The sequence below is a fragment of the Aricia agestis genome, chromosome 3 (genome assembly GCF_905147365.1).
Source record: "Aricia agestis chromosome 3, ilAriAges1.1, whole genome shotgun sequence".
NCBI lineage: Eukaryota > Metazoa > Arthropoda > Insecta > Lepidoptera > Lycaenidae > Aricia > Aricia agestis.
The window spans coordinates 18,368,112-18,395,380 of record NC_056408.1 but is presented as its reverse complement, the minus strand read 5'-3'; the positions used below and the strand labels follow the sequence as shown (position 1 = coordinate 18,395,380).

General features: G+C 36.5%; 2 protein-coding genes across 5 annotated transcripts in view; one reads left to right on the top strand and one right to left on the bottom strand.

The window, feature by feature from the left end:
- LOC121740466 (poly [ADP-ribose] polymerase tankyrase) overlaps positions 1–27,269 on the top strand; it is a 116,180-nt gene that overhangs the window by 65,051 nt on the left and 23,860 nt on the right. The window lies entirely within an intron of this gene.
- LOC121740469 (acyl-CoA Delta(11) desaturase-like) lies at positions 6–26,838 on the bottom strand. Of its 3 annotated transcripts, none has more exons than XM_042133165.1 (6): positions 26,766–26,838; positions 11,400–11,500; positions 10,786–10,888; positions 1,369–1,543; positions 780–941; positions 6–541 (listed from the first exon to the last, which is right to left on the bottom strand). In XM_042133165.1, the coding sequence occupies exons 2-6, from the start codon at positions 11,493–11,495 to the stop codon at positions 85–87; spliced, it is 993 nt and encodes a 330-aa protein (XP_041989099.1). In that variant the 5' UTR covers positions 11,496–11,500; positions 26,766–26,838; the 3' UTR covers positions 6–84. The 3 variants fall into 3 exon arrangements, with proteins under 3 accessions (XP_041989099.1, XP_041989098.1, XP_041989100.1); XM_042133164.1 differs by having other exon boundaries at positions 11,400–11,495; positions 26,766–26,827; XM_042133166.1 differs by lacking the exon at positions 26,766–26,838 and adding an exon at positions 26,607–26,624.

Genomic DNA, 27,269 nt, shown 5'->3' with positions numbered 1-27,269 from the left:
CTGCGTAAAAGATAGTCATTTTAATAATAATATCACAACTTTAAAATATCAACAATCTTTTATTAGCTAGCTCTAAAGTCCTCGCTACCGCCCCTTTTCCTCCGGTCCGAATCCCCACTTGTTGGCTCCATCCCCGGTGCGCTCGGCCCGCGCGCTGATGACGTCATCGGGCACCGTCTTGAGGTCGTACGCCCAGCCCACCCACGCGAAAAAGTCTATGAACAGCGTGCTGAGGTTCAGCCAGTTGTTGCCCAGCTCCGCCGTGCGGTAGTCCCACGGGAACACGTGGTGGTAATTGTGGAAGCCTTCGCCGTACGCGAAGAAGGAGACGTAGAGGTTTTGGACGGGTTTGATGTACTTGTCGTAGGGCTTGTTGCCCCAGAGGTGCGCGGCGCTGTTGACGAGAAAGGTAACGTGGAGGCTGTAGACGTAGCGCAGCATGGTCAGATACCAGGCGACATACAGCGACTCGCCCCAGTAGTACCAGGGTATGACGGTGGGCAGCAGGAAACAGATGGTCCCGATGAAGGGAATGGCGTACCTGAAAGAATGACGTAGCTATCAAATTGCTTCCATTTGAGGGATGTCTTTAAAGAGTTTCACGTTGTTTCTTTCTTCAAAGGAAGCTGTGAGCATTTTGGTGTTGCCAATTTCCCATGAAATAAACCACTGTAATTTTTATATTGTTGCCGCTTTTGAAAATTGGCCTTACGTCGCTATTTCATGATCCGACCATCTTTGTCAACTGACTAGGAATCAATTTTCTCGGTGGTTCTTACTTCTTCTGGAATGTCAGTACGGGATTGGCGTAGACGTCAGATAGGTCGACGAATTTCCCGCGCCTCTTGACCTCCGGGTGCTTCCGCACGAGCAGCCAGCCGATGTGCGAGTAGAAGAACCCGCGTGTCGCGTTGTGCGGGTCCGCGTCTGTGTCGCTGTATCTGGAAACAAAACAATAATTTTATGAATCGAATGGTACTTCTGTCCTAAGCTATCTTAGCGCTATTACAGACGGACGGCACTTGCGACGGCACGCGTCGACGGCACAACACAATATTGTTCATTGTAAATCGGGATTGGGAATTAGCAGGACAGTCATCAGAAAAAAACGAACGAACGGTGTCCTATCATATTCCTCGGAGAATGGATATATCTCTAGCGACTATTCTGTTAAGGTGCTTGTTGAGCTTCATACCAGAGTAGTTTCTGGTAAGAGTTATTCCTACTCTTAGTGACGACAACCCATGTTCTACGTTTAGTTTGCGCTCCCATCCCTAGAGCACTGGCTTTGTGCAGAGCGTCCACACACCAGCGTAAATAAACTCTCGGCCTCCAAGCCGAGCCAGCGTGGACACACAAACTGCCTACCTGTGATGTAGTCTATGATCCCTTATCCAGTCCAGCGCGGAGTTCTGGAAGGCGAGGCTGTTCATCACTATGAGGATGATCTGTAGCGGCATCTTGGCTTTATACGCGCGGTGCGTCCACAGGCGATGCGCGCCCGCCGTCACGCCTATACCCGCTACTATCGCGAGGAATATACCTGGAATGTAGTAAAGGACCATTCATTAAGTGGGTCACAGGATTTTCATGATTTTCAAACCCCCCTCCCCCTTGGGGAATCTCACAGGTCCAGGTTCCAGGTCACATATGTGAGATCCCCCCATCCCTAGTGTGACGTAACAAATTTGCAAAACATCTAAAAATTAAAACCACCTCAGTGCCTATTTAAAATTTCGCTGTTTAATTTATAAAAATTAAAATGTGATGTCACAAAACTTTGGAACCGCCCTCCCACTTGTCACACCATGTCACACTTCGTCTTTTAGGTGTTTAGGTTTTCGTTCGTTTAGGTGTGACATACTTTATAGATGAACCCTAAGATAGTTCATTACTCGACTGCAAGGAAAGGAGGGTTGTGTTTTTCGGGAGTTAGTATTTGTACGGTGCGCTCTGCAACCTGAATGCCTTGATGGATTTTAGCTTGCCAGCTGCCAACTAGAGACCATAATGTATGTTTCTTTGGGAAGTCGTCATCAATATCGAAAATATTTACGTCGTACAAGCCTATGTTTCAGTGTGCGTAGAAAATTACATTTTATGGTTATTTATATTATTTTTAAAAGTTAAAATGTAACTTATTTCAATTTGATATGATTGAAATCCATTTATATCGGAGTAAACGTTTTATGTAGTTCTATTAAAATATTTTTTATTTCAATAAAGGGCAATTATTAAAAATTTCCGTAATTAAAATCACATCTTAAATCTAGTTTTAAAAACCGTTTACAGCTTGATCTAGGTCTAAGAAATTCGGTCATCGACCATGCCGCTTGTCTTTCCACAAAAAAATTTTGAAAATCGGACCACAAACCAGCCGTTTGTGGTCCGATTTTCAAATTAAAAAGTGGCAACATCGTAGTGTCATCCCTTTCAAATCAATCTAAGAAAAAAGGGATGACACTACAATGTTGCCACTTTTTAATTTCTTCACTTTCTTGACGGACTATACAAAAAAATATAAAGTCCGAACATAGAACCGCTCTTCCTTATTGGAAGTCTGTTAAAAATTAAATATTATGTGCGTGAGTGAAAGCGACAAGACCCTTTAGCCGAGACCTTTTCTTTATCGCTTCTTCTTTTTCTTTTGGCGTAAGCCCTCCCTGTCTAGGAGTTCGTCAGAGTGGAGGTGCAAATGTACAGTTCTTTATAGAGAATCGCCGATAAAAATGTATGGAATTGACATTAGCGTTCGTTAATATGACGTTGACGTTCAACTCGTCTAATGTCAATAGGCTACTTGACCTATATTCAATTTCATTGAACAAATGCATATTTCTAGTAGAACTTGGCCTAGGAAACCGTATTTCACCCTTATCATCAAATAAAAGATTATGATTGATAAATAAAGTCGATTTGAAAATATGATTTTATGAAAATAGGATTTGTACTGACGAAAACGCTTTTGCGGTACTTCCGATTTGGATGTGACGTCATCAGACTCCTAATTTAATATCTTTTATTTATCGCGCTCGTTATATGTAGGGGAAGCCAGCCCAAAGTGGCCACCTTAACTGCCAATTTAAAAAAAAGACGAAATATTATATATTTAAAAATAAAAAATGTACTACCAGATAGTGTATTTATTATATTTCTGTTATGTATAATTCATATTGACCCTAATCTTAAAATTAGCTCATGATTTACATATTACGACAATCTGTCAAAAAACCGCTTTGCCCGAGGGCCCGCCTAAAGCGGCCATAGGGGTAAGGGCAAAGTGGCCAGCCCAAATGTTCACAAGAAATGGATTTTTTTTCTTATATTTAAATGTAATTTTTTGGTAAAATGAATACAAAAAAGGTAGGTAGTAAAAAAGGTATTTATTAAAAACAAATTAACAATTAGTGGTATCAATATCAGTCTCCAAATTATCATAAAATATTCTTTAAACTATAATTTAAACTTTTTAACTTTAAATATATATTTCTTAGAGCTTCAGTCTTTAATGTATTTTTTAAATACGCAGTAATTAACCTTATTATTAATAATACTTAAAAGTAGTATAACACAATTTCTATTAATTCTCTTTCAACAATCAGAACATTTTTTTTATAAAAAATAAAGAACTCTTCTAAAATAAAAATATTCTAAATATTATATCAACAAAACTTTGTTCTTCTCGGTAAACTTAAAAAAAATTAAGTTTACCGAGAAGAACAAAGTTTTATTGCCAAGAAATCTGATCTCATTAAGTATTTAATACTTAATGAGATCAGATTTCTTGGCAATTGTCACAGAAATACGCTCCAATGCCGGAGTATGTCGTGCAGGCTTCATGAGCCCACAACTGGCAGTCATCGCAGCGAATCCAGTCTTCGATGGGCGGATCTATATATGGCTCCATACAAATTAGGCAAATGTCTTGATGTTTGGTAGTAGTTTTATGTTTCTTACTGTCATTATTAGTTTTTTGTTTCACAGTATATCCACGCGTTTTTGTTTTTCTTTGCATCCCCGACGATCCTGCTTTCCCAGACAAATTTTCCTTGAAGGACTTCATCACTCTTTTCGCTTTGTCAGCATCCCTTTTACGTTTTTTGGTCAGTTTAATTCTTTGTTCCTCTTTAATAGGGGTGCTTGTTAATATTTCAGCTCGCTGTGCTCTCCTGCGTCGACCAGTTTTATTTAGCGGCATTTTTGGCAATGGTTTCAGAATTATAGGGCTTATGTAGCATTTAGATATTGGCGACGATGTTCCCGTTATAGGCGGTGTAATAGGTTTATCTATATTCAGAGTGGGTTCGCTTAAATTATCAGGGGTGATTTCGTTAGGCGCATTGAGTAAAACGTTATCCAGAATTACTATATCTGGTCTTTTAGTCACTGAGGGTGAGTCTTGTAAATTTTCAGCGAAAAATGTATTTGGAGCTAGGTCATTGGTCATAAATTGCTCAATAACTGAAGAAGATAACACTTGAGAGTAATTTCTGTCCATTATCAATTGGTCAATGATGGAAGGAGACGGAGTTCTGGAGTGGTCTTGATTATCTGGCAATGTATGTTGATGCTGTGGTGGGTTTTCCATAGTTGTAGCCGGTAAAAAATCGACATCATCAAAAACAAATCTATTTGGAGGCCACAGTCCTGTTTTTTCGAAACCACTGACAGCGTTTTGAGTTGTGGCCGCTCGTAAATAAGCAGTCCCAAACAAATTGGCTACATCTTTCTGATTGATTATTCGACCGACGTGAGTCTTTTGGAACGTTGCTACACTACGTTCAAAATATGTTTTTAACGGTCCATATACGCAAAGATCTAGCGGCTGCATCCGATGTGTTGTGTGTGGTGCCAGTGATACAAAGATAACATGATTCTTGGACGCAAGTTCTAGAGCAGGTAAATATTTATGCGACTCATGATTGTCCATCACTAGCAGAACTTTTTTTCTGCAGTCGGACGGACTGTATCTATAAAGAAACGAAGCCACTGTAAGAACACTGCACCGTTGGTCCACCCATTATCACTAACAGTTGCTTGGGTACCCGGCGGTGCTCCATCTAGAAGGTTAGGTGCCATTCTTTTCCTTGCAAAAATCATCAAAGGTGGTACGAAGGATCCCGCAGCATTACAACAACAAATGACTGTCGTCGTGAGAGCACGGGTTTTACGAAGGGCGAGGGCGCCGGGTGGACGGGTCCGCCGCATAACCATACCATAGCACTGAGTCACACGCACAACTCATAATATTATAGTACTTATTTTATATTATATTTTCATATTAATTATTGTATCTTATAATTTTATAGAATTCCATATATTATATTTATATATAAAATAATATTTTGGATGTAATGTATGTTACAATGTATTGCTGAGTGCTTATCCGTCCCTGTTTTCAGATGACGGTTTACTAGGAACCACATAATACCAGGCACTGTGGTGTACGTCACGGTGATACGCCTGAGTGGTGTCCTTTTTGGCCGTAGACATGACAATGCACTACTTGTACCGTTCTTCATGATATTATTATGCTATTATTTTTGTAATTATTTTCTTTTATTTTTCTTTAAGTATGTATTGTAATGTGTTTTGTCTTATGGTAGTGTATTGTGATGTCTTATGTTAAATAAACATTATTATTATTATTATTGTATAGAGTTTTCTATTCTCCTTTGTAAGGGTTTGTTCCAAAGTTGCGGGCTTGTGGCCAAACAACTTCAGGTAAGTTATAATATGTTAGTTAATTAATAGACAAAAACTTTCTAACGATTCGACATGTGTTGAGGATTACCGCCTTTTGAATGGTGATGTATGAGAGTGGGTGCATGTTGAGTATTTTCAGGCTATTATGAAGTGTCTTGGGGATGACTCCAGTACTTGAGATGATGATGGGCACGGTTTTTACGGTATTTACTTTCCATTGCGACTTCAATTCTATAGTGAGATCAGTGTACTTGGTAACTTTGTGTGTGTGTGTGGTTGTAAGGTTATGTGTATTTGGTATTGCAATGTCTATGAGGTAGACTGTTCTATTAATTTTGTCATGAAGTGTTATGTCTGGTCTGTTGTGATGTACGGTCTTGTCAGTCAATATTGTCCGGTCCCAGTAAAGCTTGTATTCAGATGATTCTAGTATAGTTTGTGGTGTGTACTTGTAGTATGGAGTGCTATCTGTAATGAGGTTGTGTTTGAGTGCGAGTGTCTGGTGTATGATTGCTGCTACTTGGTCGTGTCTGTGTTTGTAGTCTGTCTGTGTTATGGAAGAACAAGCGCCTGTTATGTGTTGAATGGTTTCGGGATGTTTGTGGCAGTGTCGGCAATGGTCACTATTTGTGTTTGATGCTCGAATGATATATTTCCTGTAATTTTTAGTGTCAATAACCTGATCTTGGATCGCCATCATGAAACCTTCCGTTTCCGGAAATAGCTCACCGCGTCTTAGCCATGCATTTGATGCTGTTTTATCCACGTTTGTGTCAGCTAAGTCTGTACGATGGCGTCCATGTAGGGACTTGTGCATCCATGCGTCTATTTTTTCTTGGTTTGTGATGATTTTTATGTGTTTGGAGTGATTGGCAAGTGAAAGTGGAGTGTATGTATCGGCTTGGCAAACGGCGTTATGTAGTGGTGATAGTGATGAGTGATTGTGAAAGTATGTTCTCAGAAGTGACAACTGTTTATTATGTAAATTGGAGATATCAATAATGCCTCTACCTCCTTCTATTTTAGGTAAAGTTAATCTTTGTACACACGCCCTAGGATGATGCTTTCTGTGTTTTGTCATAGCTGTATTAATTGCCCTTTGTAGTGTTTTCAGGTCAGTCTGGCTCCAGGAAATAACTCCAAATGAGTAGGTGAGTATGGGTATTGCAAAAGTATTAATGGCTTTGATGGTGTTTCTTGAATTAAGGTGAGTGTTTAATATGCGATGAAGTCTAGTTTTAAATTTTTCTTTAAGCAGTTTTTTTGTATTTTTGTGATTAATTCCTTGACCTTGATAATATCCTAAGTACTTGTAGCCTTCTATTGGATCTACTGCATTTATGACTTCTTCGTTTGGTAATACATGATATGAACTAGGATCGAATTTTCCCTTAGCTACGGCTTGTATTTTACACTTGTCTATACCAAATCGCATGCAAATATCGTTAGAGAATAAATGTGTTATATCAGCAAGTCTATGTATTTCGTTTAATGAACTAGCAAATATTTTAATGTCATCCATATACATGAGATGAGTTAATCGGGTTTGTTGTCTATTGTGCTTTATTTTAAAACCTATGTTATTTGAGTTGAGTATAGAAGAAAGTGGATTAAGGGCCAGACAAAACCATAAGGGACTTAATGCATCACCTTGAAATATTCCCCTTCGTATTGGTATATGATCTGTTTCGATTGGATTATTATTGTTGCCTAATTTTAATTTAGTACTCCATTGTCGCATTATTCTTTCTAGAAAGCCTATAATAACTGGGTTGATTTTATAATGTCTAAGAATATAAACTAGCCACGAGTGCGGTACGGAGTCGAAAGCCTTCTGGTAATCGATAAACATAGTGTAGATATTTCGCTTTTGTTTTAGTGCTTGTTTTGTAGCTACGGCATCAATCGTTAACTGTTCTTTACATCCCTGACTTTTTTTTCGGCACCCTTTTTGCTCTTCGGATAGAATATTATTTAGTTGTGTGTGTTTATAAATTAATTCGCTGAGACATGCTGTTATTATTTTAAATATATTCTGCAGGCAGGTAATAGGTCTATATTTGGCTGGGTTTCCGGTGTCGTTAAAGTCTTTCAGGAGCATGTAAGTTGTGCCCTGTGTAATGTACGGTGGCATTGTGTCCGGTGAGCGGATGAATGCATTTATGTGGTTGTGTAACAGTTTATGTGTACAAGTTAGCTTTTTGTACCAGAAGTTATGGATATTATCAGATCCTGTAGCTTTCCAATTGTGTGTCTTATTTATAACGGTCTTTAAGAGACCTAATTCTATTTGTTCAAAATCCATCACAGGTAAGTTTTCTAATCTCTCTTTATCTTCCTGTATCCAGGAGTTTATGTTATGTTCAATCGGCTTTGACCATATCTTTGACCAGAATTCCTGCAAAGATTGTGCGCTCGGTACTGAACTATTTTCTGTCGTATCATTATTATGCTGTTTCAAAAGATTTCTATAAAATAATTTTTCATTGTTAAAAAACTCTTTGTTTTGTTTCTTACGGTTGGTTGTTTCTTTATATCTCTTTAAGCGGCTGGCTAGGGTGTTAAGTTTTTGCTTTAGTGTGTCAAGGAAATGCAAAATATCGGTATTTTCTGTTTCATGTTTTGAGTGTATTTTAAACTGTTCTTTAATTTTAGTAATATGATTTTCTAGGGCTGGTGATCGCGTTCCTCTTCTATATTCAGTAAGCCTTCCTATACTCGCTCTTAACTTACTTATCCTAATTTCTAAGCGCTTTTGCCATCCTGGGGCCTCTTTTGTTTTCTTGTTTATTGTGTCCGTTCTATGATAAATTCTGGCACCACTAAACTTGACAGTAGTATAGGCTGCGCAATAAATGATAGTTTGTAGTTCAGTAAAATCTATTTCTTCACTTAATTTTTTCGGTAACACATTGGAATTTAGGTCGTTTATAATAGCTAACAATTTTTTTTGAGTATTTGAGTTTAGGCAAACGTGGTCTAGTTGTAGGATCTGTATGTTTGAATGTGTCTATGGTTTCGTTAAGAATGTCTTCTAACTGTTTGGTAAGTTCTGGCGTTAATGTTATATTTGGTGAATAGTTCGCTACTTGTACAGTGTTACAGTGTTATTATTATTATTATTATTATTCTTCCTCGCTCCGTACTAGCAATGTGACCCACTTGCCTTTTACCCACTTTTGTTAAAACTTTAGGAGGTCTGTTGGAAGATGTTTGGATACCAGTCTCATCCATATTATACAGACGCAATGCATCGATTTGGTGCTTCTCAATTTCAGCCTCAAGGAGGTCAAAGAACCTATATACTTGAGGTTTGTTGAAGCCTCGGGCCCTGGCTATAGATGTGGGTTCTGGTTGTCGTAAAGTCAAGTCAGGGTGTCGCTTAATGAACCCTTTATAAAAATCGTGCCCAGCTGTTCCCTTCATGAAAGGATGTGGAATGTTATTTACTTCTGCATATTGAAACACTAGCTGTAGGAAATCTTCTTTAGTCATACCAAAAAACAGGCTATCCAAGTGGAACACGTATTCCAATAGCTCTTCTTCCTGTTGCAACGTAAATACTGTAGTAAATCTTCCAAGTTTCTTGATTGAACATCCTGTTTTTAAATGTCTCCTTAAAGTAGTGCGCGGGAGACCATATTTATTGGCTACAAATTTCACAGAACCCAGATTTTCTTGCACATCATTAATCGCTCGCGCCATCGTAGTCTCGTCCCATGACCCATGTTTACCTTTTGTTTTATATTTGTTCACCATCTAAAAAAATATTTTTAAGTTAATATTAAATTTGATGATCTTTGTGGCTCAGTAGTTGAGCGTGTTGCCAGCGCTCAAGCTGGGGGTCGCAAGTTCGAATCCCATCGATGGAACAAAAAGTTTTCAATGTTCCCGGGTCATGGATGTGTTGTATTAAATATGTGTATGTTATAATAAAATCTTAAAAATATATCATATAATTATTAAATATATTTCCGTTGTCTGGTACCTGAAACACAAGTCCTTAAAGTACATAGCACGGGGCCAGACTGACGTGGTGTGAAACGTCCATAGATATTATAAAAAAAATTAAATATAAAAATTATCATAGAAAACTATATATAATGGTGGACCGGGCAAAGCGGCCAGGTGGCCGCTTTGCCCGGTCCACTTTGCCCTTTGGGAACAGTTCTGTTTTAAACATAATTTTCACACATTTTTTATCATACTCAAGAATAAAAACAATATACATAAAGCTTAATAGATAAGAAACGACACCGGGACAACAGAAGCATTCAAACATACAAAAAAAAAAATGAAAACAGGAAGAATTTACCTTGCATTTTTTTAATAAAACGTGCAATTCTAATGTTTTAGTCACAACAAGCGCGCGCCTTCCCCAACCGCTCCCGCGTCACTGCGCGGGGCGGGCCGGGATGTTCACAATGCGTAAGAGCGGCAACGTCGCACTGCCTTCACAAATAACCGAAATATTAAGGGTGGCCACTTTGCCTCCTATGGCCACTTTGGGCTGGCTTCCCCTAAGTTTATTTGTACATAAATAATCAGAATAAGCCTAGAAAGATTTGTAAAATATATTTTCTTGAATAATTCAAATAAAACATCAGTTTTATTTATCTCCATTTATTGTAGACGGGAAATGAAATGGCCAAAACTTTTCTCCAAAAGTTTTCAATATTACAAATTATTTCTAATTTCATAATTATTTATTTTACAATTTTTGGGCACTTTTAGACTCGAACATTTAGCACATAAAAAATACAAAAAGTATGACGTCACACTATGGCACTGTCCAGTGTTTTCGGCGGCATAAATAAGGCATAATTTTCAATCAACATTTTTATGGGTTTCTACTGTGTAAATTATTAAAATATTAGTTTTTTTTTTGTGAAAATGAATCATTAAGAAGCGATTAGCATGAAGAAAAAAATTAGGTCAATTAGCCTATTCTATACATTTTTTAATTGGCGATTCTATAAAGCTACAAGCTAAGTAGGTTATATGTAGTTCAAAAGAATTTCTACGTTTTTGGTGACTTAAGTATTTTTTTGTTCTGGCTACAAACTAGAGTATACTCACAAAAGAACACGCTGTACCATTTGGCGACGGTGACGGCTAGGTACAGGCCGTACAGCGCCGACAGGTGCGCCAGACCAAACGTCACCAGGTTTCGGTACACCACCTAAAACAGTGTTGCCACACATACTATTTACCCCAGATATATTACATTTTAATTCACCTTCGATCGTAATCCGCAATCAGAATAAACTCGAATCAAAAAAGACTTCTCAATGACCAATAATGTCAAACTTCTCGATTCTGGTTGTGCCCGCACAATCGTAGTAAAGAACTTTCTAGTAGTGTAGGGCCGGTATAAATAGTCAGTAGGTACTCAAGAATATGCATCTCGGTCTCAAGACACGGTTCAGGCTCTGTGATTGGTTGGCTGTCAAAATTTGGACCAATCATAGAGCCGAACCGCGTCTTGAGACCGAGGTGCATCTTGAGTATGTAGTTCACTATTTATACCGGCCTTAATGTCATCGTGTCGATTCGTTTCTCGTTTGTTTTAGAAGTAAGTGAGGTAGGCGTTTTGTACAGATTTTATTTTACGCGCACATGGTAGTTGGACTACAAAATAAATGAAAATGAATCGGAATGGAAGTATAAAATCCACATGTGGCAACACAGACCTGGAACTTCCTGGGCGCGGCCTGCGGCGCCACAAGCTTCTCCAGCGCGTCCTCCGACTCCGCCTGCACCTCGGCCTTGTCCACGAACGGCGGCATGTTATCTGGAAATGTTATTTTACTGTAAAACTAGCTGACCCGGCATACGTTGTTTTGCCATATACATTACTAGATGACGCCCGCAACTCCATTGCGCCAAAATTCGTTTATCGCGCGGGAACCGTACATTTTCCGGGATAAAAAGTATGCTATGTCCTTTTTCGGGATTAAAAGTATCTCCATGCCAAATTTCAGCCAAATCGGTTTAGCGGTTTAGGCGTGAAGAGGTAACAGACAGACAGACACACTTTCGCATTTATAATACTAGTATGGATTTCTAGTATCAATATAAAAAGAAGATAAAAGACCTATTCTCAGGCCTAACGAATATACATACAAAATTTCATTAAAATCTGTTGAGCCGTTTTGGAGTTTGCGCACAAAAACTGACACGAGATTTTTTTAAGGTGGCCATACACGGGACAATTATCGTAACGATTTATCTCCTCGATGTTAAAATCGAACGACAAATTGTACGTGTGTAGCAATATCGCAAACGATTTTACGTTTAAAAGATCGATAGGACGATTTTCTTGACGATCGATTGAAACGACAAATTGTCCCGTGTATGGGCACCTTAAGGCTCAATTTATATCGAGCCTCAGCAACGCTTCGCCCAAACGCGCGGTTCGCCGGCTACACTGCAGCACTGCGAGATGCTGATTCATCGCCAAATTAGTTTTTTCTCAATAACTTTTTTTTAAAAATACGCTAGGTCGATCTCTCATTGATAGAATTTTATACAATGTGTTAAAATATTAACTTATTTCAATGCACGGTTACGGCAATAAATGAAAAATTCGTGAAAATTAGATGCATCTTTGTGATTTTTTTCTATCGAGAAAATTGTAAGATATCGTGTTTTTGCTCAGATCGAATCCTCGGAAATATAATGTAGTATCTTATTTTAGAAAATGAAACAATTTGGGGCTTATTTTCAAGTCAAAAAAAAATTATAAACCCGACACTTTAGGGTTAGTCGCCCCCTTAAATAAACCGTTACGTACATTTACTTGTCAGTTGTCATCTCGCGGTGTAGCCGCCAAAACGCTCGTTCGTGCGGACACATAATATATGTATAATGTATATGCAGCCTAAGCGATTTTAATTTTTAACATTTTGCCGATATCCTGATGCTGTGAATAGGAGCATAATATGTGAAGTCTGTTGCAACCTTTATCACTAGTAAATATAACCATAGTCATTAGTCAATAACCCAATATATACAGAGGACATATTTGCTCGTTTACAAATTTTAATAAGTAAAATATTTATAGACCGGAAAGACTTCTACAAAATATATTAACAACCTCACTTCCGAAATATCAAACATGTGAAAACGTAGTTGTTAACACGTTTTCGCGTTTTCTATGAAAGAAAATTGGAACAATCCAAATCCCAAGCATTTGTGGCTTCTGTGAAAAACCGAAACAATTCTTGATGACATATTGTATGTTGTTCAATTGTTATTATAAATTTATTGTAATTATAATTAATGTTAAACAACTTATTCTGTGTTACTACTAAATTATTATTTTAAATCCTAATACTACTATTATAAATCTGAAATTATAAGGGTGGATGGATATATTATGTTTGGTCACTTTTACTCAAAACTGATTTTATGAAATTTGTTATGGTAGTAGGTTTAGCTCTTGATATTGGAGGCTGATTTTGTTCAGAAAAAATATAAATAATAAACAAGACGGCAGATCTTGTATAAGTTATTCACTGTTTTAAACCACAACAAAAGAGGTGTTTAATTATTTTTATCAGTAAGGGGTAAAGGTGTAGGTAACATTAAAATAATACTTTAAGGACTAAGGTGTGACCCAAAATAATTCGTAGGCCGCGTAGCGAACGCTCTACGGCCTACGGGCTACGATAACGGCCTACGCGGGCTACGACGAATAAAGAGCGAGGTTCCCTTCTCCGTGCTATAGAAGGGCCACAAAAAACAGACTTCTTCCCCGTACGTCTTCATTTAATAATTACTTAACATTAATTTAATACAGATTTTGGCATAAGCTCCATAAGTTTTCATACAATTTTTAAGTTATTATTGGCGTAGAGTGTTTTTTTTTCTTCGCAAAAGAACACGTGCAAAGCTCAAAGTTAACAATTATAGGTGTATGGCGCACCACATGCGGATGTTCGCCATTATTTGCAACAAAGTACCATCGATGAAATTAAATCACAACCTGATGGCGGACCTGCCAGTACGCCAGTTGAAAGACCAACGTCATTTGGTCGGATCATGCCAATTCAATGTTAATTGCCATCTGTCGGCTGTGTTTGACGTAACGCGACCAAACTACGCAGGTCCCCAATCTGCCTAGGAATCAACATCTCTGTATCAACATAGTACATCAATCAAGTGTATAATTAATCAATATCTGGTATTTAATATCTGGTATTTAATCAACAGTTCATTTGTAAGCACTCGATAATTACAAATGTTTGTCTACTACAATGTAAAACGTGCATAATTGGTATAATTAATTCAGCAATTAATTCCTTTGTTTTGTTAGTACTTAGTAGTTCAGGGCATAGCTCAGGGCTCGCACACGCTTCAGGGCTCGCACACGCTTCAGGGCTCGCACACGCTTAAGACACGACAATCACATTTAAGACGTAAACCGTAGGTTTTTAGGAACAATAAATATCCTATAACCTTTTCAGGGGCTTGAAGTATCTACGTACCAAATTTCGTCGAAATCAGTTCAGCGGTTTAAGCGTAAATCGTTTTAAATTTTGTAATTCTCAGTAATTGCGAAATTTTCTTCGCTCTTGTGAAACTTATCATGTTAGCTACATCAGTCGGATTGTTCGTATTTAACCAACACGTTTTATTAAAAAAAAAACGGATTCTATGAGAAATAAAAAATAATATGGCTCATTGTTCCGAGAATATTTTCTTACAGTTTGGAATATATATACATTTTTAATTATAAATATAAAAACCAGATATGAAAATATCTTGATTCGTTACAGTAAAAACTATGTACAGTACAAAAATATACTCGTTTATTTAGCTTCAAAATACCAAGGTTGCATGTTTTTTTTTTTTTTTTTTTTAATGAAATAAGGGGGCAAACGAGCAAACGGGTCACCTGATGGAAAGCAACATCCGTCGCCCATGGACACTCGCAGCATCAGAAGAGCTGCAAGTGCGTTGCCGGCCTTTTAAGAGGGAATAAGGTAATAGGAGAGGGAAGGGAAGGGAAGGGAATAGGGGAGGACAGGGAAGGGAATAGGGTAGGGGATTGGGCCTCCGGTAAACTCACTCACTCGGCGAAACACAGCGCAAACGCTGTTTCACGCCGATTTTCTGTGAGAACGTGGTATTTCTCCGGTCGAGCCGGCCCATTCGTGCCGAATCATGGCTCTCCCACGTATACGTTTTTGAATGAATTTAAATTTCGCAAATACAGCGGAGAGTGGTAACAAAATGGCCATAAGGATCAGAATTTTAGTAGGGCTTTAATTGTAGACAAGACTTCGTTTTAAAATAGTGACATTATCTATATATTAATACGTGAGCCAAAAACTTTGTACCCCTTCTGACGAAAAATGGGGAAACGTAGGTGAATGAAATTTTGCACAGTTATAGTTAATATGGTGAAGGAGTGCATCGAGCTAATATTATTTTGAAATTATGCTTTTATTATACATTTTTTTAACAAATAAAACATTACATCCACTACAACACACACACTAGGAAAAATGAAAGATTGTTAAGTGACAAGCCTATACGTACGAATTACACTCTTTTATTTATGGTTTAAGTCTGTTGACAACAAGGTGACAAATTGAAAATGGATTATAGTTTTTTTTATTGAATCTTAGATACTATTAGACAATGCTTGCACGGCCAGTCTGAGATCAGCTGAGTCCCAGAGACAATAAATAAACATAACATTTTAAACTTTCGCGTTGCATTATAATGAAACGTCGAGAAAAAGTATGTACTCGTAGTAGTATTACTACTTAAATAAGTCGCGTTAAGTCCCGATTAAAAAGTTTCATTACAATAAATAAAGTTGAAAAAAATGTGATAAAGTCAATATTTTTTTACAAAATATAGGTAGTAGTCCTAATGTCGTTGAAACGCCCGGGGAAAGGGGAAAACCCAAACTCCATCTAGGGAACCCAAGTACAGGACCCTCCACTCCCTGGTCGTGACGGACAGGGAGAATTTCATGCCTACTACCGAAATAGTACAGCAGGTAGGGAAAATTATTGAGGCAAAGAAGGAAGGAATACAAGTAGACCGAATAAGGAAGGGAAAAGGCAGGAAAGTCATTATAGGGTTTAGAGATAGGAAAGATTGAGACAAAGTCAGGGATAAAATAGAAAAAGCGGGGATATTATTAGAGGCACAGGAAATAGAAAACAAGGATCCCCAGGTTGTACTGTACGGGGTGCTGAAAAGCAACACTGATGACGACATAATAGAGGCCATCAGATTGCAAAACAAGCACCTCGTAGAGGACATCCTGGGAGGGAGGGAGGACAGAGTGAGCGTGAAATATAGGAAAAGAGGGAAGGATGATCACACTCAGCATGTGGTGCTCACTGTGTCGCCGTCGCTGTGGGCGCGTTTCACCGGGGCAGGACATCTTTATGTAGACGTCCAGCGCGTCAGAGTCGCCGACCAGTCCCCCCTAATTCAGTGCTCCCGCTGCTTAGGGTACGGACATGGGCGGCGATTCTGTAGCGCTGCCGAAGATAAATGCGCCCACTGCTCCGGAGCACATCACCAGTCTGAGTGTGATGATCTGAAGGAGGGCGTTAAGCCGTGTTGCACTAATTGTAAAAAAGAAGGTTCAAAACAGCTGGACCATCATGCTTTCAGTGCGGAATGCCCGGTGCGGCAAAGGTGGGACGTTATAGCACGTGCAACAGTCGCTTACGACCCCTGCGACAAATAAGTGAGTCATGTAAGCTAGGCAAATAATGCATTGTAGGTAATTAATATTGTTATTAAATACAACAATGTAACAATTGTAAATGTGTTGTGTCAAAAAAAAACAAAACCCCACACACCTACATGGTATTATTGTGAAATAAGAGAGCATGTAAGGCATAAGACATTAAAGACACAACACATAACTTTCGAAAACTGCCTCCACCAACTTAACTTGCGCCTACAATTATACTATTATAATTATGGTAGCAACAATGCCACCGGAAATTCCGCGCTGACAGAACATTTAACACTAACAGTCTAGGCAAATTAAAATTATATTTTGTATTAAAAAATTAACATAATAATTAAGTACAAGATTGTGAAAATTAAAATAATCATATATTAAGAAGTTATAAATAAGAAGGCAAAAATTGTCATGGAATAAACATGTTGTATTAAAAAATTAACATGATAAATATAAAATACAAGATTGTTAAATTTAAATAATTATATATTAAGGAACTATAAATAAGAAGGCGAAAAATTGTAATGGAATAAACATGTTTTTTAAAATTAAGAATTATATTAAGATACAATTATATGCTATGTTAATACAAATGTAGAATATACACCGGAAAGAAATATTATACACAATATATATAATACAATGTAAGAAAGATAAATGTAGGAAAATATAAAAAATTGTAAAGAAAATAATTGATAAGATAAATATGATAAGATAAATGTAAAGAAAATAGACATTAAAATAGACATTAATATCGAAATAAGTAGAATATGGAACAGAATGTAAATGAAAAAGTAAACATATTGTAAGTAAAGAATTGATAGCACACAAATTAAAAAAAAATGAAAATGTAAAAATCGACATAGGCAAATAATTGTCCCTTTTTCCTGAAGGGGGAATAAGAGGTCCCATATAGGGACTTTAAAAAAAGATGTCGTTGAAACTAAGGTCGAATTTCGACCATTGGGCGATCTCTAGTTTTAATTAATTTTCATTCATTATGAATTTTCATTCATAATGAATGAAAATTAAAAGCGCAGTAGTTTGTGCTACATGCACAAACTAGTACAAACAAATCAAATCAAAATTTATTTATTTGCTAAGATTATGGTACAGTAGATGTTTACATTTTAATGAGTTCAGACGAAGACCACACGGGAAAAATAAGGAATGTCACCTTTTTTGTGAAACTGACTTTTTAATGTCATCTGTTAGCTTTTTAGGGAAAGATGCTATTACAAAAATCAGAATTGGGTAAAATCATCGCAATCAACTGTTATAGTTGTACTTGTTTGTCCATGGCAAGAAACGGTTATGTCCGCGCGTCAAACGTTAAAAACCGTCATTGTCATATTTTGACACTTTGTAGATTTTATACAGTTTTTCCAAATTCTCATCCGTTTTCGAACTACACGCTCAGGAAAAGTGAAAATTAAGACATGCTTTATTTTTAAATATTCCTTTCTATTTCTGTTTGAAAAATAACTTTATCGCTTCTGTGCTTCGTTTAGTGAGTGAGAGGGTCTCACTCACCGAACCATACATCCCTGATCCCCCTCATCCCCTCACCCATCCCCTCATCACACCCCTTAAAGTGGAACGCACCTTAGCATCCCTGGTGCTGCAGACGTCGCATAGGCATTATGGTAACCATTTACATCAGGTAGACCATACTCTTGTTTGCCAGCTTAGTTATTTGTATAAAAAACATCATGAATCATCGGGATGAGCTGACCCCTCAAAAGTGAGGGTGGAAGAAGGATGGTAATATCTTGACGCCAAAAACAATAGACGGCTTACCAGCATCTGAGGCTTTACTAAGAACAATATATTGTCGCTGCAAACCGAATTAGAAAGGAATACCTACATATCTATATTCATCTATATTTACTTAATATTAAAAAGCGGAAGAGATTGTTTGAACGCGCTAATCTCAGGAACTACTGGTCCGATTTGAAAATCTAGTCTATAGGCTATATTTTATCACGCTAAGACTAATAGGATCAAAGAAATAGAGGAAAATTTGAAAGGGTCCGAAGCTATATTTTATTACGCTAGTACTAAAAGGAGCGAATAAAACAAAAAAATTAGACCTTTGTCGCCACCCCCCCATCCTCTAGTAGACGTCAGGACTTTTAGTATGTTTTGTCTTTAACCACCCTGAATAAGTTCCTGCAGAAAATGTTTAGGTAAGCAATTCCTGCTCACGCATTCTACTACTTTGTTGACTGAGCTAATACTCTATACTAGAGATCGCCCAAATGGTCGAAATTCGACCCTAGTTTCAACGACATTAGGACTACTACCTATATTTTGTAAAAAAATATTGACTTTCTCATAGTTTTTTCAACTCTTGTCTCTGGAACTCAGCTGATCTTATACTGGCCGTGTAAGCATTGTCTAATAGTATCTAAGATTCAATAAAAAAAAAACATTTTCAATTTGTCAACTTGTTGTCAACAGACTTCAACCATAAATAAAAGAGTATAATTCGTATGTATAGGTTTGTCACTCAAAAATCTGTATTTTTTTTAGTGTGTGTGTGTTGTAGTGTGTGTAGTGTTTTATTTGTTAAAAAAATGTATGATAAAAGCATAATTTCAAAATAATATTAGCTCGATGCACTCCTTCACCATATAAACTATAACTGTGCAAAATTTCATTCACCTACGTGTTCCCATTTTTCGTTAAAAGGGATACAAAGTTTTTGGCTCACGTATTAATATATAGATAATACCAATAGATTCAAGACTATACGTGACCCCGACGCGCGACGTCATTAGCCTTGTTATATCTTGACAATTAAAATTTTTTTTTCGAAAGATTAACTTTGAATAAACAAATGTAAATTGTAATTTTAATATTTCCCCTATTTTAACTTAAAATATTATGTACTTCACTTGTTTTATAAAACATTTTATTTTGTGATTAATGATTATTATAATATTAGCAATAATGTAATTTCTGCGTCCGATTTTGTCAAACGTTGCACGAAGCAATGTAAATTAACAAAAATTTAAATGTAAACTTTTAATAAAGTTTTTTATATTGAATAAAATGAAGTACTTAAAATATGTTAATTTTTAGGCAAATATGCTTACTTAATTAATTATAAAAAAAGAAAATTAATTTTAGAAATAATTTTTTTTTTGTGAAAAAATGTGTATAATTGTAATTTGTGTAATTTTTCAGAAATTTAATTTTTATATTATGCTAATAATTTTTGGTAAGTACTTATGTCAAATATTTTTTCAAAAGGGGTAATAAAAAATATTGTGGGGTCTGTACTTTGTACTTTCGACGAGGGAGCCATGCTTCGGCACGAATGGGCCGGCTCGACCGGAGAAATACCACGTTCTCACAGAAAACCGGCGTGAAACAGCGCTTGCGCCGTGTTTCGCCGAATGAGTGAGTTTACCGGAGGCTCAATCCCCTACCCTATTCCCTTCCCTTCCCATCCCTACCCTCCCATATTACCCTGTTCCCTCTTTAACGGCCGGCAACGCACCTGCAGCTTTTCTGATGCTGCGTGTGTCCATGGGCGACGGAAGTTGCTTTCCATCAGGTGACCACTTTTGCTCGTTTGCCCCTTATTTTATGTAAAAAAAGTGTGTGAATGCTGACGCGTGCGAGTTGTAATTGTGTGTGAACGGAGTCTAGAATAATACAGGGTGCAATGAAACCTTCCTGCCAATTTTTTTCCAGGGCTTAGGTATTACCAGGAGAGTTCATTTAACCAAAAAAAATTAGGTGTTATTTTTTTTTTCAATGACATATTTTATCCTATAATAATCGTTGCAGAACGGTCACTCGCGGCGCGATGGAATGAGAGGGGGTAACGCGGGGGGAGGCGCGCGCGCGCGGGGTTAAATCACGCGCGGGCGACGCGTCGTGTTAATACTTAATTGTAGTGTTTTTTAGGATAACTTTCGGAAGCTATTTCTCAACATTTTAGTACTGAGTGATCATAAAAGAAAAAATATGTGTATTTTTATTTTTAACAAGGATCAATATATCAAAATTTGGCAGGAACGCTTAATTGCACCCTGTATAATTAATATTTTAATAAACAGTTGGTCTACCACTCTCGAGCCTTTCATTCGTGTCCCTTCTGCTACTGCTCAGTAGTCTACATTCTATATTATTATTATACAATAGGTTCAAGACTTAACATCCTACAAATAAAACAGTCCCATACAAATAAAACACACCCAAACAATATTTTAGGACCATAATGTCAAAGTATGAAATCCTTTCTATTTCTTTTCTACCACTTTCAAGATTTTTCGCAGATAAAAATGTTGTTCGTCTTATCAAAATGAAGCTAGTCACAAAATATTAGCTTGATAGTAATAAAAAAATGTTCTAGGGCTCCCGTACTATAGCCGATCCTGAATTTTGAAATGTTAGCTACTAGCTAGACATAATTAAATTTTGATTGTAATTTGTAATCCTTACTAATATAATAAATAGATGGTTTTTCTGTCTGTCTGTTTTAGGGTTCCGTACACAAAGGGTAAAAACGGGACCCTATTACTGAGACTTCGATGTCTGTCCGTCTGTCTGTCTCCAGGCTGTATCCCAAGAACCACTATAGCTAGACTTCTGAAACTTTCACAGACTGTGTATTTCTGGTGCTGCTTTAACAAAAAATAATAAAAACAGAATAAAGTTACTTAATATTTAATTTCCCATAAAACAAACGTGATTTTTTTAACCTTTTGGCTCGTAATCCATAATTGGCAACATGTAGACACTTGAAATTTTCACAAAATCACCAATTATATGTGTACTTTATTATTGAATAATAAAATTAAAATAAAATAAATAATTAAGGGGGGCTCCCATACAAAGAACACTATTTTTTCTATACTTTCGCTTTATAACGAACGGTATGGAACCCTTCGTGCGCGAATCCGACTCGCACTTGACCGATTTTTTATGTTTACAAATCTTTTACAAAAGATTTAAAATAAATAAAAAACCTTTATCTGAAATTAATTCATCTTATCTTTATACTTGAAAAAAGATATTTCACGATATCTTTTTTCAAGTATGAAGATTTTTTCGCCAAAAAAAAAAATACGTCGTTGACGATCCTGAATTTTAAATTAGTAATTAGCTAGAAACAATTAAATTTTAATTGTAATCCTTACTAATATTATGAATAAGATAGTTTTTCTGTCTGTCTGTTTTTTAGGGCTCCGTAGTTAGTTTCGGTCTGTCCGTCCGTCTGTCTGTCCGTCCGTTTGTCTGTCTGTCTGTCTGTCCGCGGTTTTGCTTAGACACTATAGGACCTACAAAGCTATAATTTAGCATGAATGCACATATTAATGATGCTAACAAAATGGTACTATCAGAGAAGTTGATTCCTAAGCAGATGGGGGACCTACATAGTTTGGTCTCGTTACGTCAAACCCAGCCGACAGATCACAATTAACATCTGGGAGCACGGCAGTGCTCCAGCCAAGCTTTTTCTCGAAGCGGTTCGCGGCTTTTTCACACCCCCTTTATCTTTCATGTTAACAAAGCTAGGGATTTAGAGCTAGGTGACTAGGAGCAAGTATTAAAACTAGCTTAACCTCCAAATTACATAACATTTCGATAAATAGTTTAATAGTTACGGATGATCAAAGTTACTACATTTTGTCACTCACTGACTGACAGATCATCAAAATTCTAAGGTACTTCTAGCAGACTTAGAACCTTGAAATTTGGCAACAATGAAAGGAAAATTATGAAACTGGCCAAGTGCGAGTTAGACTGGCGTACATATGGTTCCGTACCGTAAATTTGTATGGGAGCCCCCCTTAAATCACAAGTTTATGTACTTTTTATTACTTATTATTAAAGTTGAAATACAATTAAGTATTTTCTGAAAATTTCAAAACCTTACTTTTACCATTATAGATGTAGAGCAAAAAAGGGCAAAAAACGTGTTTGTTGTATGAGACCCCCGATTAATCATTTATTTTATTTTAGTTGGACTATTAGCTTTTATAGCGACAACAAAAGTACGGTACATAATTTGTAAAAAATTAAAACATCTAGCTATTGCGGTTCTCGAGATCTAGCCTCGTGACACACGGACGGACGACAGACAGACAGCGAAGTCTTTTTTTTTTTAACATGGGGAAATGCTTTACGCATCCCCGGCAAATTGGGGATATCGGCCGGGGTATGTGTGACTCCTGCTACCCACTAAAACCCCATGGTGTTCCACTCATCGCTTAAGGCGGAGTTGCGGGTACGATAGAACGTATCGCAACTCTACCAGAGACAGCGAAGTCTAGACTCATTAGGAATAGGCTCCCGTTTTTATCCTTTGGGCAAGGAAACCTAAAAACTAAAAAGTATAATATAACTTTATTAAATAAAAGAAAAGATTGTTATGTTTGTGGCTTTGCAAGAACATTAAAACTGAGTTTCGACTTCATAATAATTATTTTACGTACAAAAGGAAAAATAGTGTTAACAAAGTTAACAATGAAACTATGATAATTAAATTCGATTATAATATAAATGAAATCAGAACTGCGAATTACGATGTACACTCCATACTCGCTCGATGATGGTGTAGCACTCCCTTTATATCGCGGTATCGCTTGTTTGCGAAGTATAATTATTATTATCGTTTAAAAAAATCCGGGATAGGTCGTAATACTCAATCGAAAGTAACATCGGTGCACGGATAACCTCCTGAAAGTTCAAAAGTTGTTTGGCTATCGTCATAGATTTGTACTTTGTAAAAGTACCTATCTGTTATTATCAATTAACTTTACGACCTAGAATACCTAGAGATAGAGAATGGGTGCTAAGCTAAGAACAGAAAAGTTTAAACGTGACCTGAAAAGAAAAGAAACCTTAAAAAATGAAATGAAATCCCACCAAAACATTAAATGTAAAAAGGAGCCAAGCAAAATATTGCACAGCCATGCAATATATCTATCGTAAAAAGTTATCAGATTACATTCAAGCCAAGCCTTCAACTTATTTTGTAATTTAAATCAACATTCAGTGAATTTATCATTAGTTTTCTTTATTTTATAATTATTATAGTGGCTTGGCACCCCAAATATGAACCCCAAATATGAAGTTTTATATTTGTTTTTCTTGTGCTTATTGCCGAGCCACTATAATAATTATAAAATAAAGAAAACTATTGATAAATTCATTTAATATTGATTTAAATTACAAAATAAGTTGAATGCTTGGCTTGAATGTAATCTGATAACTTTTTACGATAGATATATTGCATGGCTATGCAATATTTTGCTTGACTCCTTTTTACATTTAATGTTTTGGTGGGATTGAATTGACACTATCCGATCAAATGACGTTGGTCTGTCAACTGCCGAGGAATCAATTTCCTCGATGGTACATGAAATCTTAAAATAATATATTTTCTTACGGTACTTTCCCTACACATCAAGCGGGGATGAATTTTTTTTCGCGTCCACCCCATCGTGTGGGATGTTGTTGGATAGGGTTTTTAAAAATATTATGAGTATTCATAGATCTTTTCCGATTTAGGAATCCGTTTGTGACTCTAACGATTTTTTCCACTTTAAAACTTAATAAGTTTTTTTTAAAGTGGAAAAAATCGTTAGAGTCCAGTGGCCCTTCTACCAGCTAAACGGTTGCTTCTGGAAATGTGAAAAAATTCACGGAAGTAGGAAATATGCTAAATTTAAAAGGAAAACTATCACGGCTAAGAACACTTCATAAGTTATTGAGTAATAGTAGAGCAACTAAAAAAAATGTGTTCGGCGAAGTATAAAGGAACTTTTCGTTCAAATTCCTTTGAAATGTTGTTAGTAGTGTAAAACACGTTATAAATGTACATTCATTGACCATACAACAATTTAAAAAACTAGCGGTATTACGGAACTCTATATTGCACGTGGCCCGACACGCACTTGGCCGGTTTTTTTACCTCTTCACGCGTAAGAGGCGTTTCAGAGGAACTTTGGTATAGAGATACTTTGAGTTCTGGGGAAGGATATAGGTAATAGGATACATTTTATACCGGAATAATGTAAATTTGGCGCAACGGAGTTGCAGCTTCATCAACTCTAGTAATAATTAACATTTTGTAGTTTATTCAGTATACAAGTAACACGTTATACCTAAGGGCTAAGGCTAAGTCAAAAACTAATTTGTGTAAATTAATATTCAAACTTAGTTCTGGAGGTGTCATTGTTTAAATTATACGTGGTGAATAATTAAAAACGGCAAGTGGTAAAATTATTTGCCATTTTAAATTTGCCACTGGCCAGCGAAATCGGTAACTATAGGTAACAGCAAAAAAGTGCGAATGTATGAAACAAACTGCATGGCTGTATGAAGATTAGCTTAGCTTCCGGGGATGTTTCAACACGATATATATTACTATATCACACAATATTGGAAGGTGGGCCTTCCAAGTTCCAACGATAACTGTTACATCTTCCTTATAAACTATAATATTAAGAGGATACACCAGGGGCGAGAGAAATTGAAAATAGGTATTTGAAAATGTATTGCTGTCTCACCAATCTCAAGTCTCCCACCGCAGAGCGCGATAGAGACAATACGACAAAAGTTCTAATAAAAGAACAGAAAATCTTCGATTCGTTATCCGCTGATTCCTCCTCCAAAACTTAACCGATTTAAGTACTTTTTTCATTAAGAATTAAAGCAAGGCTTGAGCTGTGTTCCTATGTTTTATTTTTTTGTATATTTTAGCCAGTTTTGTTTTCTGGGTGTTTGAACACAGAGGAAAATATTGCCATTTTTTTTGGGTTTTTGGACGTTCTTATCTTTTTTAATAATAAAAATATGAAAAAAAAAAAGAAAACATAGGGACATGCTAATAGCGGCCGTAGATATTCAGGAAAAAAATCGTAACTCTACTAGCATTATCCAGGGAGGAAACAGGGGACAGCGTTTGTATGGAAAAACGGCGGTGTGGATTCCTCTTAATGTGTCGGTCCTGTGCCTTATCTCTTGCCAGTCGTGTCGTTATTCTGTCCCACTGGGTTATGAGAGTAAAAGGAATAGAGAGTGTTCTCGTGGACTGCGCACATACTTGGGCACTATAAAATTTCTCCTGCGTAACTGGCCTGGTATCAAAAACCGGCGTGGCAGTTATTATATATTCGTTTATTCATTTCACAGATTTGGTTCTTATCAGCAACACTGTCGAACAGCATCTACAGATTGTATTTTATTTGAAAAAAATTGCCAGTTATGTTCCCGGTTAGGGAAAATGTTTACAAAACTTGCAGTTTTAGTTTTAGGTTCCCCCTTAAACGTTTTTCTCCTATATTTTTTTACGTTTTCGCCCTGTTGAAATTAAAATGTAGTTTATTATATTTTTAATGCGTACAAAGTGTTCGAAAGAAAGTGTAAATTACAAAGCATACTAAATTAGTCATGTAGATTGTAAAATTACCCTTAAAATATTAAATGAATAAAATGATCTAAAAGTAAAACTTTATTCATTTAATATTTTAAGGGCTGGCGTGGGATTTTTCTTGCTTTGAATTGTGTTTTATTTTCATAATAATATATTAAAACTGCAGAATATTTTATGACCATGTAATATTCAGCTTATCTCATTCTAAAATGTTCTAGACCCCTTATTTAATGTTAAGATATTTTGATTAAGACCTAATGGGAATCTCTGATATAAAACATAAGATTTTTTTTAAATCTTTTCCAAACCGCTTTCTACAAATGAATATCCGAATTTATCCAAAAATTGTTTTAAGAAGTTTTTACTACAAAAAATCGCCTATGTATCTTATATCTTTAAACGAGCAATTCTTGTATACCTATATTATATAATTGGAATCTCGTAATCGGCTCTAACGATTTTCATGAAATTTAGTATATAGGGGGTTTCAGGGGCGATAAATCGATCTAGCTAGGAATCATTTTTAGAAAATGTCATTTTATTCGTGTTTTATCGAATACCGAGCAAAGCTCGGTCAAATAGCTAGTTATTCCTAAAATGCGGTTCACCGTTTGGACACTTTTGAAACAGAAAGCACTCCGATATTATCCAGTGATTAAAATAACCAATATGAACACATAACAATTAGGGTCCCGTATTTACCCTAGGGTACGAGACCCTAAAAAGCAAAACTGTATAATATAGGAGCCGACATCAGCTGCAGACTGTACTTACCACACACAATTTATGTTTACTTTGAAATTAAATTATTATTAATTAATTTTCCACTTAGTAATTTGTGACTACACCTGGATAATCTAATTTTGAAATTGTAGATTTTATTTTGTGTCCTAGTTCTCACTAACACTTATGTATGTACTATGTAGTACTTACTGTGTCACTAACAATATCACTATACGTTCAGTAGCAGAGATCGCACTACGACTGATACTGACGTCGAGTTTTCCGCGTTATATGTTAAGGTAAAGAATCTTTTGATTTCACAGGTAAGGTTTTCCTTATATAGGACCAATAAAATGATTTTTTGAAGTAAAAACTTCTTAGGCGCAACTTTTTTTGGATCGGTAATGAATACGGATAATTTTTCTACTTTCTTTTTGTGGTTCCGTACCCAAAGGGTGAAAACTGGACCCTGAGACTTCGATGTCTGTCCGTCTGTCTCCAGGCTGTAACTCAAGAACGGTAATAGCTAGAGAGTTGAAAATTTCACAGGTTTCTGTTGCCGAACCCAACAAATAAAATAAAATTCATGAAGCCCTAAGTGGCCGCATCCGGCCGCGATAACAATAGATAAGCTATTGTGTCTCGTCCACTATCGATGGGTTAAATATTTAAGTTGGGCTCCCAAACATTGGCATACAACAAACGTGATTTTTT

Bases quoted from the DNA above. Each gene is read 5' to 3' on its own strand.
- LOC121740469 (XM_042133165.1), bottom strand. From the start codon at position 11,495: ATGCCGCCGTTCGTGGACAAGGCCGAGGTGCAGGCGGAGTCGGAGGAC. The intron at 10,889-11,399 runs GTCTGTGTTGCC...ACACTGTTTTAG, and splicing joins CCGCGCCCAGGAAGTTCCAG to GTGGTGTACCGAAACCTGGT. The intron at 942-1,368 runs GTAGGCAGTTTG...TTTTGTTTCCAG, and splicing joins GATCATAGACTACATCACAG to ATACAGCGACACAGACGCGG.